Source organism: Cebus imitator, unplaced genomic scaffold (genome assembly GCF_001604975.1).
Source record: "Cebus imitator isolate Cc_AM_T3 unplaced genomic scaffold, Cebus_imitator-1.0 Scaffold200, whole genome shotgun sequence".
NCBI lineage: Eukaryota > Metazoa > Chordata > Mammalia > Primates > Cebidae > Cebus > Cebus imitator.
Genome location: NW_016107515.1, coordinates 3,287,863 through 3,303,604, shown reverse-complemented (window position 1 = coordinate 3,303,604; position 15,742 = coordinate 3,287,863). Strand labels below are relative to the sequence as shown.

General features: G+C 43.0%; 1 protein-coding gene across 3 annotated transcripts in view; it reads left to right on the top strand.

Moving 5' to 3' along the window:
* Positions 1 to 15,742, top strand: part of DOCK2 (dedicator of cytokinesis 2) — a 445,079-nt gene that overhangs the window by 164,562 nt on the left and 264,775 nt on the right. For all 3 annotated transcript variants that reach the window (XM_017547721.2, XM_037745432.1, XM_017547720.2), the window contains one exon: positions 6,945 to 7,093. In XM_017547721.2, coding sequence (XP_017403210.1) covers positions 6,945 to 7,093 — 149 coding nt within the window. The remainder of the gene's footprint in view (positions 1 to 6,944; positions 7,094 to 15,742) is intronic.

Sequence of the window (15,742 nt, the reverse complement as noted above, 5' to 3'; positions counted from 1 at the left end):
GGACATGACTGAGCTTTGACACAGATGCATTGCTTGTGTTTAATCTTCTTCCCCAACAGTAAGAAGGAAGCTGGGAAACTACAGTGCACCACATTCCAGAATGTCCTAAAATCTGCATTCTGATGGTGGGACCAAGATGTACCTGGGTTCACAGATTGGCAAGCATTTCCCTAGCAGGGAAATAGGGTCCATCTTGTCTTCTTATGTTTTATAAGTGACTCTTTGGGTTCTCCTCTCAACATCAGTTTCAAGGATGAAAGGGGTAATGGCATCTCTCCATGGACATTGCATTATATCCAATGGCCACAGCTGACTTTCTCTCAGTTCTGGGTGAGTGCATGTGGTTTGGTGTAGGGCTGGTCCTGAACTAGTCTGTCTCAAAAAACCTAGAGGGATGATGGTGTACCCCAACTACTGGAGACAATTTGAAGTTTGAATGTGGCATAATTAGTGACTTTTGTCCTAAGCTTGGGCCTTACTTTCATTTATGGAACAACCCCAATAATCTTACTGGTTTTCCTGTTACTTAGACAATGGCCATATCACGTGATAAATGGTTAGATGGAAATATATTGAAATATATTATGGGTGCTATAGGAATGAAGGAGAGTGACCCAAGGCAGAGTTGGGGTGTCAGGAAAATTGTCCTAGAGGATTTGACATCTAAATTAAGAGTTAGAAGGCAAGAAAGAGTCAGGAGAAGATGGGCAGGACAAGAGCATTCCAGGTAAAGAAAGTAACATGCAAAAATTCAGGAGGAGAGAATTTGTGGTTGAAACAGAGAGAGGGAGGTGGAGGATTGGCAAGTGATGAGTGTTCACGATGAGTTAAGCTCACAGATGACCTCCAGCCATACCAGAGGGTTCAGAAAAGTCATCCTGAGGGCCATAGGAAGTTAATGAAGAATTTCCTGACCACAATGGACTCCTGTGTAGGGAGCAGGGAGGGCAGTTAGGAGACTTGACACAGAACATGGAGGAAGTTGGCTTGATGGTAGAGTGGACATAACTTCATGATGGATTTGTTGCTGGTGTAAAGAGAAGAAGAACTCAAAGGTGATTTCTTTGCTTGGTTGACTGTGTGACTGGGGTATCCTCACTCTTGAGAGACAGCAAAGGAGAAACAACAGACTTGTGGGGAAGAGGGTCAATTCAGATATAATTTTTGGGAGTGTTTCCTGCTGGAGCTGGATTGCGACTACGGTGACAGATGTGATTTTGGCTGGATGCACTTCAAAGTGGTTTTCCAAAGTGACAAAGAATTTCCATTTAGTTTCCACTGGGGCTGATATTGGGGAGGAGCAGGTGAAGAAAAGGATCCTCTTATTTGAAGTGTCCCTGAGACACCAAATAATTGCGAAAGCACACCACACTTCAAGAGGGCTATGCATTTAGGTAGGTAGCACTGACCACCACATGACAAAACTTACTTAACGGAGGACCCAAAACCCAGAAATACTGCATTTTTTTCTCTGCAGTCACTTGGACAAAGAAAACCCTTTTGCTTAAAACTGAAGGAGTTGAAAGCTCTGCAGATTCCTCCATGGCTGGTCTGAATTATAATTTGGACTTGTCACTTGGTGGCAAGTCTCCCAGTCTTTGTCAGACACTGGATACCTAAGGCAGAGGAACCCAGCCTGGGTGTGCAGGTCTCTGACATTCATTACCTCTGCCTATGAAGATTGATTTCAGGGTTTGCACTATTTATCTTCAAAACCATTTGTGTTTGTTGGCTTGACAGTCAAGCAGCAATTTAGAAATGCTGCTTCCTAAAGCTTTACAGACTAATAAAATTTCACAGCTCCAATTACAAATGAGAAAAATTATTTCATCTGCAAACAGAGGAGCCAGACATTTCTGAGAATGCATGGTTAAAGAGAAGACAAAGTACCTTCTGAAAAACGGGCCATGTTATGAATGGCATCTTCAGCGAAAATCTTGCTGACTCTCCAAACCATGAACCTTCATCTTATGGGGATGCTGGTTTTGAGAATCTGTAAAGCTGCTACCTTTCAGGTTGATAAACCATTGCTTCTCCTGGGGCCTGGTCTGCAGCTCCCACAGCCTCAGTACTTTGTGAGCAAGGCAAACAAGTCCACTGTCTTTCCACCTAGCAAATATATCCTTCCTCCTGCGACTTGCTCGGAAGCTACGTTTTATAGAATCCTGGAATTTTGGATGTGGCCTTAACAATCATTCAGTTCAACCCTTCATATGATACTTTACCTCTTCCTCGTGCCTATCCATAGACAGCAACCCACTACTTGAATACTTCTAGGGATGGAGAATTCACTACCAGACTTTTCCATGAAAAAATCTACTAGTTTATTTCAACTTTAAGTAGGATTTAAATACCAGTGACTTCCCAAGGACATCTTTCATATCTAAAATCTCCCAAGTGGCTTTTTCCCTTGGATTCATATCTTAGTAATGGGATTTATATGAGGTATCTCAACTACAGTGCTAACAGAATGACGTTTTAAGGAAAAACCTGACCTCAGTTGTTCTATAGCTCTGTTTTATGATCACTCCTAATAAGTTGCTACTCTTAAGACTAAGTGTTATTCCTGTCTACTCAAGTCTGCTTCTTACTTCTGTTGGCTCTGTGCAGTGATGGGTAGTTAACCCCTGGTCATTCCATTCCACCCCAGAATAGTGACTGGCACATAGTAAGCCTTCAATAAATGTGTAGAATGGCTGACTGATGGAATGAATGAGTTAATTAAATGCATGAATGGGTTAGCTCTTGATCTGCCTTTTCATAGCTCCTTCCTGTAGGTCCTACTGATCTCATTTTACAGTTGGGGAGAGTTTTAAATAATTTTTAATCTTGAGTCACAGAAAGCTATTTTAAGCCTTAAAACATAGTCTTCTTGCACTTTAAGCTCAAGGCAATTGAACACTTTTGATTTGTTTCTTACTACCTTGCTTCAAGGGCTTATCAAATCTTTAGCTTCAACAGAATCCAAATACATTATGTCAGAAGCTAGGAATCTAGGGGACAACCCCCACACTCTTACACTCATTGTCATCACCTGGATTGTCGTCATCATGGCATCTTCACTGCAGTGACACAGATTTCCTGAAGGCACAGCTTTTGGTAACTCCCTTTTGCCTGGAGAACTGTGGAAAAACAAGACTTTCTGTTGCATTTTAAATCTCCTTTTCAAGAATCTTTGATTCTACTTTTCAAAGAGGAAGACTTTACCACCTTTATCTAACTTAATAAGATAATACACAATTTTTATCTTCTGGCTGGATTTAATTATCACAACATCAGTGAAGGCATAATTGGGAAGTTAAGTATCATTAAGTTAGGGAAGTTATTCATCTTCCAATGACAAAGCATTTACCACTTCAGATGAACTCACCTCGTTTTTCTACAGCAAGCATTCCAACACTTAATTTCTCTCTAGCAAACAACACATTGCAAAGTTACAAGTTTAAGTCCTTTTGAAGATAACTTTTAGCCAGGCAAAAGAAAAAAAAAAAGAGAGAAGATAACTTTAAAATAAACTTTTTAATGAACATTGTAAGATATTTTTTTTTGCCCTGCTTAATAAATACTTCTGGATGAAAAACTTTGTGATGGCAAGATATGGACTAAATATTTAAGTAATAGGGTAATTGATAAAGTAATAGGTTAATTGATATATTTTCTCCAACTTTCCCCCTAATCTTTCTAAACAAAGGGTAGTTGCTAATCAATGTCTTGTACTCTCAAATTCCTTAGGTCAACAAGTTTTTTTCTTTTTTCTTTTTTTTTCTTTTGAGACAAGGTCTCACTGTCGCTCAGGCTGGCATGCAGTGGTGTGATCATGGCTCACTGCAGCCCTTACTTCCTGGGCTCAAGTGATCTTCCCACTTCAGCCTCCTGAGTAGTTGGGACTACAGGCATGCATCACTATGCCCAACTAGTTTTTAGATTTTTTGCAGAGATTGGGTCTTCCTATCTTGCCCAAGCTGGTCTTGAACTCCTGGGCTCAAGTTATCCTGCTTCCTCAGCCTCCCAAAGTGCTGGGATTATAGATGTGAGCTACCATGCCCAGTCCCAACAATATCTTCAGTTGCATTTCTCATAAGCGTCATAAAGGCCATGGCCAACGATTTTATCTACGATTTTCAGCAAAGCAGAATCAACATTCTTGACGTCTATAATTTTCTGTTTCCATAGTACTGACACTTCCATTGCAATTAAGAACACTTAAGTGTTATCTTGCATTATTCTACTTCCAAGAGAATGTACAAGTAACCCTATATTTATGTTCTCTGAATCACCCAGTGCTCTCTAAATCCTCACTCTTCCTGTTGCAATATTATCCACTGGTCAGGGACTATCTCAAATGCTGCCTCCTCCTTTCATGCAGCCAAGATTGACTGACTCACTTCTATGATCCAGGTACAATACCAGGCACTTGAATTTTAGTTCAGCTCTCATAGAGCTTACTTTTTAGTGGGATGAATAGATATTAATTACACTTATTGGAATTTAATTAAAAGCTGAGATTGGGCTCTGAGAGAACATATTCTATTAGATCCCATAAAGTCTTCTGTGAAGCTTCAAACCAGAGCTCATGAGAGGGCTTCTGAAGCCCTCAGGGTGTTTTGTGACTATTAGTTGGGGCTCTTCAGTTTCAAGAAAGAAAGAGTCTGTTCCTTGAAACTGAAGAGTCCCAACGATTAGTCTGGTAAATTTAAGTAAAAACAAATGTATTTAGAAGAAAGGGAATAATCCATAGAATCAGAGGAAATGCTGGGGAACTAGTCATCAGAGAGGAGAGCATCAGAATCTTGGAGGGAGAGGGGATTCAGCATGCACCCCTGGGCAGCCTCCTTGGGGTACTTCTGTGATAACAGCAGAGCCCAAGAAACTGCACATTTCTTTTTTCTTTTTCTTTTTGAGATGGAGTCTTGCTCAGTTGCTCAGGCTGGAGTGCAGTGGTGTGATCTCAGCTCACTGTAATTTCCTCCTCTCTGGTTTAAACTATTCTCCTACCTCAGCCTCTCCAGTAGCTGGTGCCCACCACCAGCTAGTTTTTGCTTTTTTTCTTTTTTCCAGTAGACATGGGCTTTCACCATTTTGGCCAGTCTGGTCTCAAACTCCTGACCTCAAGTGATCCACCTGCCTCGGCCTCCCAAAGTGCTGAGATTAAAGGCGTGAGCCACCATACCCAGCTGAGACTGCACATTTCATGTAGTGCTTAAGAGCACAGTCTCTGCAGTCGGGCTGGATTTACCACTTACTTGCCGTGTACACATGACGAGTCCCTTTGTTTCCTCAGCAGCAAAATGGTAAAATAATAGAATCTACCTCCCTTAGTCACTTGGAGAATTTACTGAGATGATTCATGCAAGACACTTGCAACGGTGCCTAGCATATTGTAAGAACTCAATATACCGTGTATTAGTAACATTGGCAGTTACTATTATGAAAGTTCCCTCAAGATTCAGATTTCAGGAGGCCATCCTAATTGGGGTCAGGTGTCCAGCCCTTCTCCAAGGGAAGGAGAGGAGCCTTATAACAGCTTCTCAGGATTATAGCCCATGGCAGTATGGCTCCCCCGTGTACAGTCAGAGTGCTGTGCCAGAAGGAGTGGGTGTAACTCTTGAGCTGACAGAATAAGAGATGTCCTCTACCGCTTCCAACCTTTGTTTTATTCTAATTTTTGCCATTGCTCATTGGTTTTTGCCTTTTTTTTTTCTTCTGTAATCACCTCTGTCAGTTTTTAAGTACCTAATGGGCAAGAACCACATCTTATCTCTGTATCTCCATAAAGAGAGTATCTTCTGCATTAACTATGTCCAACATCTATTTGTTGGATTGAATTAAAATGAAATCCTGGTATGTATGATTCATATTGCAGCTCAAGCAGCAACTGAGTGGGGACAGCTTGACACATTATTGGATTTTTTTTTTTTTTGATCCCTCAAGATTTTCTGTTTTCAAGGGAAATATGGAGACAAAGCTGCAAAGGGCTTCAGAACCTTCCAGAAATTTCCCTGAAACAACAATGTCAAGAGACATACCATTCTCTGCAAAAGTTTTAATTTACTTCTCTTTTTTTTTTGAGACAAAGTCTCCCTCTGTTACCCAGGCTGGAGTGCAGTGGCGCCATCTCAGCTCACTGAAACCTCCACTTCATGGGTTCAAGTGCTTCTCCTGCCTCAGCCTCCCAAGTAGCTGGGATTAGAGGCGCACACCACCACACCCAGTTACTTTTTGTATTTTTAATAGAGATGGAGTTTCACCATGTTGGCCAGGCTGGCAAATGAAAGCAGTGTGCACAAGGATGCAAGTAAAAGTTTTTCATTCTGTACTGTCTGTACCAGTGAAAACTGTCCAGTAGTACAGGTATGGCTGAATAGACACATACATCCATAATAGAGAGTACTATAAAATGGTTAGAAAATAAGCTGGTCCCCAAATGTAATAATAAAGTGCCCCAAGAAATATTAGTGACTGAAAAAAAAAATCAAGGTTCAGAGTAATATATATATATTGGTCCCCTGGTATAAAATGGAAACAAAGCAAAAATAACACCATATGTTTTATACTGATAAACACACAAGTAAAATCAGATAAAAGGATCTTGGAAGTTTATAATCACAATATGATATGACTTCCTTAAATGAAATGCAAAATTAAAATAACATTAGATATTTCATATGGCACATTTTTATATGTATGTGTATATATAAGATTTATAGAATATATTACAATGTACTGAATAAAATAACTGGTTGCCTCTGGGTAGGAAGGGTTAGAAAAGGGACTAGAATTGTGAACGATGTTCTCAAGAAATCTTAACCTAATCTTTAATATTTTTATTTTTTACAAGGAGAATGTCTTCATTAACTATTTAATGAAAAATTATATGCATATATGGAAGAAAAAAAACTAAAAAATGAGGAATTCTACATGCCTCTGAACTGTCTTTATTCCAGAATGCCGGGACATTCTGCTTCCTGTCATCACCAAAGAGCTGAAGGAGCTGCTGGAGCAGAAGGATGAGATGCAGCACCAGGTCCTGGAGAAGAAGTACTGCGTTGAATTGCTCAACAGCATCCTGGAGGTCCTTAGCTATCAGGATGCGGTGAGTCCTCCTGATGATGTAGATATCTTAGACTCCGACTAGGGCTGAGTTGATTAAATTGTAAAATATTGATGCTGATGGATAGCAGCTGGAGTCTAAAGATAAAAGTCAATGGCTTGCTCTGCAGGCCTACTTTTCCTGTGACTAACCCCCATGGTTGTGAAGGATAGCTAGGGGATTGGAGTTAATCGTGTAGCATTTTGTCACCATGCGTCTTATTGGCCAGGCTTTCTCAGAATGTGGGTATAGACATTATTGCAGCCTTTTTAGATGGCTTGTCCATGTACTCACGCCCTGGTTTGCAGGGGTGGGAGGAGGAGTTTCCTATGCCTAGATGGCCAAGAAAACTCGTGTCTGCTTTCTTAGCTGATTTACTTGGGTTTTTTTTTCTCCAGTTACCTTCTGAAACGGCAAAAATGATTAAGTGTCCTCCTGGATGGGTAGATTGCCTGCACCCAGATTCCAGAGATAGGGCGTGGAGTGGGATGCTGGCGGGGAGATGCCTGCGGCCGTGAAGTCATTATGTGTTTTGTAGACGTCATTCAGAGATTAGGCGGGGATAGAAACCAAAGGAAAGTCTCAGTGGGAGTAAGTGGAGGGCTTCCAAAGAGCTGAATCTGCAGAAGATAAGCCAGATGGAGCCTGAGAGGTAGCAATTAGACACAGGCCTAGAAGTCTTAAGCATTGGAAGAGGGAAGGAGGGTTATTGATTTGACCCAGGTTCCTCTGGCAGCTCCTCTTTGTCCTTAAGTAATGTCCAGGATGCTCTCAGTCTTTAGATGGGACTGGCTTCAGAGTACTACACAGACCCAAACAACCAATACATTTTTTTCTACGTGTTTGTGTGAGCATTGCCCCTTTCTCCCTCCTTCCTAGAACATCCTCAGAGAAGAGCTTTCTGAATGAACTGTGTCTAAGATTGACTGTAATTCGAAAACTCTGCAGAGCAACATTCTTTTACTGGTCAGATCCATAGTCAACCATTATGATCAGTTTGCTTGCGTGCTGTCTCTCCTGTCTCTTTCTACTTTTACCATCCCAATTAAGCCACTTATTGTCTTACCACTATGTAATAATGCATTAGCTTTCCTCATTCATTCATTCATGCGGAGGTATTAATACATATGATATACCCAGTGTGTGCTGGGCATTGGGAACAAGAAAACCTGTCCCTAATATATAATGGCTGAAATCTAGATGCATATTTGGGGTACAAGAGCTACAAAGGATATGTACATGTGTGGGAGGGGGGACATTTTTGTCAAGGAAGCCTACACAAAGGAGTGAAACATCAGCTAGTGTTCAGTGGCAAATAATCAGTGATCATAGCTCTACTTTATTTTATTTTTTTGAGATGGAGTCTCGCTCTGTCACTGAGGCTAGAGTGCAGTGGTGTGATCTCGGCTTACAGCAACCTCTGCCTCCTGAGTTCAAGCGATTCTCCTGCTTAAGCCTCCTGAGTAGCTGGGATTTCAGGCGCGCCACCATGCCTGGCTAATTTTTTGTATTTTTAGTAGAGACAGGGTTTCACCATGTTGGTCAGGCTGGTCTCAAGCTCCTGATCTTGTGATCCGCCCGCCTTGGCCTCCCAAAGTTCTGGAATTACAGGCGTAAGCCACCACATCCAGCCTATAGCTCTACTTATTTTGTTGTTTGCTAGGCACTGTGCTAAATGCAATCTCCACTTTCTCTCTGTTCACCCTGATCTTAGATACTAAGGCTTATTATTCCCATTTTAGAGATGAAAAACCTGAAATTCATAGACTTCATTAGCATTCAAGGCCAAATACATTGAGCAAATAAATATCAGGGTCAAAATTCAAACCCAGGTCAGTCTAATTCAGACTCTGTGTAATCACAGGCAAAGGGGATACAAAGGCAAGGTCTTTGTCTTCTCTTTCTTTTTCTATTCCCACATTATTTAATGGAAAGAGAGTATAATATCCAAGAGCTTAGATATTCAGGATTCATTCAGGTGAGGAGGTTAGAGATGATGATGTTTCTATAAGCACATTCAGTAGCCAGCTGTTGAGCTGGTTCCAGTCTCAACTATTTAATCTTCAAAATTTTCTTTTTTAAAGGGAGATTTCAGTCTTACTCATAGTATAGAAACATGAGGGTTTGCCCATCATTTCTGTGGTGACATCCTACAGAATGTTGCCTCAATCAGGAAAGGTGATTGTGCCTGTGATCCCAGCAATTTGGGTGGCCCAGGGAGGAGGATTACTTGAGGCCAGGAGTTTCAGACCAGCCTGGACAGAGGAAGACCTCTGTCTCTCCAAAAAAAAAAAAAAAAAAAAAAAATGAAAACAAGTTAGCCGGGTGTGGTGGCATGTACCCATAGTCCTAGCTGCTGGAGAGGCTGAGGTGGGTGGCTTCTTGAGGCCAGGAGTTCGAGGTTTCCATGAGCCATGATCTTGCCACTGCACTTCAGCCCAGGTGACAGAGCAGACCCTGATTATCTCTAAAAAAACAAAATTTGCCTCTTTCTGTTGAAAAGCCAATCTGCAATGTTTTTTACATTTTAATAATGTTCAGATCCCTTTTAATGGGAAAAAATATGGATCCTTGGGAGTACACCAGTGTACCCCAGTTTGAGGGACCCAGTTATAATGTGCAAATTGTCAAGTTCCAGGGTTGGTACAGAGATGGCCCCAGTTCACAGTTGTTTGTAAAGCAGGATGCTGAGGCTCTGCGCATCCCAGGGGAGTGGCCCCCAGGAGCTCTACCCTGACAGGCTGTCATCATTTTGCACATTCTCTGACATCAGACACTGGTGAGAAGAGGCTGCTGTCTCACATACCCTCAGTACTTGGGGCTTCAAAGCCAAGAAGTGAGTGGGAGGCTCTGAGCTCCCCGTGGGGGATTGTGGCATCTGGACTTGAGGTGTGTGGGAGGTGTGTGTCACTCTTTCCCACCTCTGAGTGCAGTGCTTTTATAATGAATTCTGACTGTGGGGACTAACCCAGCCCTTTCTCTGGGTGAGCAACTGTCTTTGCTGGATGAGTTATTAAACACTGTTATCACCACTGAATGTGGTACAAATTTTGATGCTTTTGGTGAGCTTCACATCTCACCTCTCCGGTTCATGAAGATGGAAATCTCTTCTCTTCTCAAAAGTTTCCTCAATGAATAGGAGGCATTTAGTAGCCATGATTACTTTGAGCTAAAATGAAAACCAGAGTCCAAAAGTACCTTATCTCAATTTCTCATATCATAGTATATAGCGGTTCTCAAAATAGCTAGGACTATAGATACTGGCCACCACACTTGGCTAATTTATTTGTTTATTTTTTATAGAGATAGGGGCCTCACTATATTGCCCAGGCTGGTCCTAAACCCCTGACCTCAAGTGATCCTCCTGCCTTGGCCTCCCAAAGTGCCGAGATTACAAACCACCTGGGGAGCTTTCTAAAAGTGAAAACAGAAGGAGGCAGCGAAATGCATAGGCAGATAGGGGCGGGTCCCCAGTGAAACTCCATCTCCAGTTTCAAACCTGAAAGCCAAGCTATATGTTAAATCCTCAAACCCGATTGAGAACTTGTCTTAGCATTTGGCACAGTTTCCTCTGATTGATCCCCACCCTTCACTTATTTTACGTATACTTACCTTTTCCTAACTGGTTTTCTACACTGTCATGCCCTATTTTGAGTGGTGTCTTCGCTTTAACCTTTTTTTGCCTACTCACAAACCAATCAGCACTCCCCATTCAGAGTCCATAAAAGGCCCTTGACCAGTCACACAAGGTGCGGGGAGGGGTGGGGGGGCAACTTTCCCACCTTGGGGTAGGGGAACCAGTGCTCCCCCTCCAGCCCCCGCTTGTCCCCTCTCTGCTGAAAGCTGTTTTCATTGCTCAGGAAAATTATTCTATGCCCTGCTCACCCTTCAGTGCCCCACATATCCTCATTCTTCTTGGTTGTGGCATAAGAGATCAGAAATCACTGAACCTGGGTACAAGCTATAACATAGGTGGATGGGCTGAGAGAGTCTTGGACAGGGTGTACTGGCTTGGGGTCCCCGGCTTGCAAAGTGACTGAGAAGAAAAATCCTGCATCAAAAGCAGCAGTACCTAGACCCCTGTCCCAAGTATTCCAATTGAATTGGTCTGGGGTTTGTGGGGGCATTTCAATGAGAAGTTGATGATGACCAGGCGATGCTAACTGTAAGCTTGTGTGAAGAGCCACGGTTCTAGTGCAGAAGGTCTCAGACCTGAGCAGGCGCCCCTAGTAACCTGGAGGAGCTGTTAAAACACGTTTCTGATCATTATTCTGGATAGTGGGGTCCAAGGGTCCAGTAACTTATTTTCCTAACAAGTTCCCAGGTACTGTTGATGCTGCCAGCCTAGAGACCATGCCCAGAAACCACTGCTCTAATGTGACCTATTTTTTTTCCTTTAGTATTCACTGGAAATAGGGGAATAGCTGGGCTCATTCTCAGTTCTTTACCTTCTGAATTTAAGAGCCCTCTTCAGTCTATAAAATCTAGCATCTTCCAATACACATTTAATAAACCATAAAGTGGCAATATTTCAAACACATTAATTTGTACTCATACATTCATTTTCATGGGATAGAAAGGACATGAAATATACAAAGATCCATCTTGAAAATCCAGACCATAGAATGTGCTGTTTGCTTTCTACAGACACCAACTTCTCAAAATTGAACATTTAGATGAAAACAAATAAGGCCCCCAGAGCATATGTTCTATAATTTTCTCCTGGTGGTTTCGACCTTCTCAGCTGACAACAGCATAGCCATTTTTTACTGGCTTTTACTTGGCGTCATAGAACAACGCATCGTACCACCCCAAGCATAGAGACTATGTCCACCTACTGGAACCGTTGCCCAGGATAGAACCACATGTGGAAATTTAGCAGTTACGGTGCTGGATGCCAAGCTTCCATTTGGGGAGTGTTGTGTGTTTGGGGGATGGGAGAGGATGCTTGTCTTCAACAGATTGTCATTGTTTGGGTAATTACAGCCCAGTGCAGCAGGCCAACCTTATTTTTTGTAACCCTGGGTGTCTTGATAGGACTCAGGGGGAGATGTCTGCCTTAGCCTGGTGTTGATTTTTTTTAATGATAGTGTCGAATACCTTCATCCAGCTTGCTCTTAGCCTCTTAGCATATGAAAAGGACCAGCTCAGGTGAAGGATGAAAGGCCTGACTTCTTCCTCTATTAACTCATTTTCTCCCCCTCACTGAGCAAGTTTAGTTGTCAACTCCAGTTACTTTGAAAGGCGTTTCACACTGGCTTCCTTCTGTGCTTTGCTGGCTGCTGAGTAACTGATAAAATTTAATATTGCTCCAGACCCGGAGGGAGATGGTTTTTCCCCTCTTAAGAGAGGGTTTTTGTTTTTATGTTTCATTCCTCAAGAAAAAGGAGAGTCGTTGTTTGCTACTCTGCTTAGCAGTCTTAAAATGGGTAAAGATGACTCCTAATTCTCAGGAGAAAAAGGTGTTGGCTGTATCTGAATCATGGACATAGGGAATTCCCAGAATCATCTTTTTTAAAAAAAAAAAGTTATTTGAGTCAATTGGCTAAACCTGGGCAGGGGGTTACCAAGGTACTCTATTATCATGCAGGGTTTGAGGGTTCTGATTTTATTATTTTTTTGAAATGGGGTCTCACTCTGTTGCCCAAGCTGGAGTGCAGTGGTGCCATCTCGACTTACTGCAACCTCCACTTCCCAGGTTCAAGCGCTTCTGGTGCCTCAGCCTCCCAAGCAGCTGAGATTACAGGTGCCAGCCACTGCTCCCTGCTAATTTTTGTATTTTTTAGTAGAGACAACGTTTCACCGTGTTAGCCAGGCTGGTCTCGAACTTCTGGCCTTAAGTGATCTGCCCACCTCCACCTCCCAAAGTGCTGGGATTATAGGCGTGAACTACTGTGCTTAGCCAGGTTTTGATATTTCTATTCACAACTTAGACGTTGGTCAGGAGACTTCTGCTTTTGCTTAATGCGGTGTCTTTTGCTTGGAATGCTCTTCCAATTTCTCATCTTTCTCTGCAGATAGAATCCTAAACTCGTTTTGAGTTCAGCTCAGCTAACACTTCCTTTCTGAGGTTTTCTCAATTCCATTCCCTCTTCCCTCCCCTCTGCCCTCAGGCAGAATTAGGGACTTCCTTGTCTGTATATTCATAACCATGTATGCACACTGATACCACGGCACCAATCATTTTGTGTTACTGTCTCCTGCATAACAGGGGACTTTGAATGTAGAAACGTAGGGAAGCTCACAGAGCAAGGCATACTCCCCTGACTTCACAGAGTTAATGCTTTCAGCTTCAGTCTCTCCCGCCCATACTCTCTGCGCTTCCGCTCCACTGCAGTTCTTTCAGGTCCTCACTTGTGCAGCACTCTCTTCTCAATGTGCTGAATACCATTCTTACTGCCTGAATGCATCACCTCTGCTCTTAGCCTAACTAAATCCTACCTAACTCTCAGAAGTCAGGTTAAATGTCACTCTCCTGGGAAGCCTTCTCTAATCCTCCTCCCCAAGTCTCTTGTGGTCCTAGGAGCAGCTTGTGCCTGCTCCATTATAGCACCTGTGTTGTCACCCTCTGTGGACTTGTCTTTGGGCCTGCAGAATGCAGAGTGCTATGAGGAAAGAGTGCTCCAACCTCTGCCCACCCCAGCACAATGCCTGGCTCTTGAAGCTACCTGAAGGAAGGAAGGAATGAATGAATGAATGAATATGTCTCACTCTAATTAATGGCAGGGTCAGATTTCTCCCTGGGGTCTTGTGTGCTGAGTGCTAGCAGGATATTCTTCTTTTTGCTTTCTTTAGATGTCAGGTACAGAGGGTTGAATTAATCACACTCCTGAGTTCATGACACATTATCTTCATTGGTCTGTGCAAGATCCATCTCTGTTCTGTGTGTGTATAACTGTGCGCATTTTGTCATAAAACAAAATAGTATCAAATTGGTTTTAGTGTTCTAATTGACTCTTGTTAGTGATTCATGAGTCAGGCATCCCTATCTAAAAAACAGAAGGAGCTCTCTTGTGTGCAGCAAAACAATTGGTTATTGTAAGGTAGCTTGAGCAGGAAGAAGGAAATGGAATGATCCAAAAAAGTGGGTTGGTTAATATCAGGTTACTTCAGGTTATTTTCCTTGTAAGAGTTAAAGCACAGGGGACTTCTTTATCATGCCAGCTCAAGCGACCATGCCCTTTCCAACTGGTTGTTGTGAACCTTCTGTTTTTAAGAAAAACTAGCCTGTTTTGGGAATTTCCCTGCTTCCTTAAATTTCTCACTTAGCACAAATGACTCCATCTTGGTTTGATCTGTTGGGGCCTAGTACAGGAGCTCAGTCCAAAACAATGGCCTCCTATGATTTTATTTAACAATTTCTTACCCTTTATCCCCATCTTCTACTCCCATTCCACATGTCCCCCACCACCCATGAATGATTTGTCTAATGTGTTAAATATGCATGTGTGGTTTTGGGTGCATGTATGTTTACACACACATACACAGACACACACGGACATTCATGCTGCTTCTTTGAAGAGGATCAGATATAGACAGCAAAGGGCATTAGCATCTCAGCTCTGTTGGAATCCCGATGGGAGGGAAGGGGACTGTGACATGAGCAGGAGTCCTCTAGACTAGAGGGTGTTCTTGGCGGAGTCCTGCCCCTGATTTGCGTGTGGGAAAGCAGCTCACCCTGTTGGTCTGTTTTGGGGCTGCTGCTTCTGAAGTGCCTCCCTGGGTTCTCTGATAAGCCCAGGCAGTTTGCCTGCTGCAGGGTGGAAGGGAGTCTGCCACTGCCTCTTTGCATTACTATTTAATTCCCAGGAATCAATACCACCCTGCAAGAGCAGCAGGGTTTTCTTCTAACCTGTCGCCTCCCTTGTATTTCAAATAAAAGGCAGGGAGACAAGGCTTGCTGAAATTCTTTTGTCTGTGGTGCATTACAGAGAGCCACTAATTAAGCCCCAAACCTGATTTTAAAACACATGAGATTGCTGTGCCCAAGCCTGCTTTCTTTTCACCACTTGCTTTTCCTCTGGCTTCCATGGAGTTAGAAATGCCCTCCTGAGGCCAATGGCATGACTTCCCTGGATAACAGCATACCGTACACTTCCCCTGTACCTTCCAACCAGCAGCATTGTTCTTATACACCACAGTTGTTTGTTTCCAGCCCCAAAGTGGCAAGATAGATTTTACTATCCCCATTTAGCTGGTGAGGAGGCTGAGACTCAGAGGGGCTAGGTGACATTCCCAACCCAGCAGCCTCTCGTGCACCACTTTGCCTCCCCCCACTGCCCAGCTACACATAGCAGTTTAACAGCACTTTCACCTGCACCATTTCCATGGAGGAGGGAGTACAGGCTTTAAGTCAGACCACATCTTGTATCCATTCCACAAATATTTAGAAAGTGCCTATCAAGGCCGGGCGCGGTGGCTCACGCCTGTAATCCCAGCACTTTGGGAGTCCGAGGCGGGTGGATCGCGAGGTCAAGAGATCGAGACCATCCTGGTCAACACGGTGAAACCCCGTCTCTACTAAAACTACAAAAAAAATTAGCTGGGCATGGTAGCACGTGCCTGTAATCCCAGCTACTCAGGTGGCTGAGGCAGGAGAATTGCCTGAACCCAGGAGGCGGAGGTTGCGGTGAGCTGAGATCGCGCCATTGC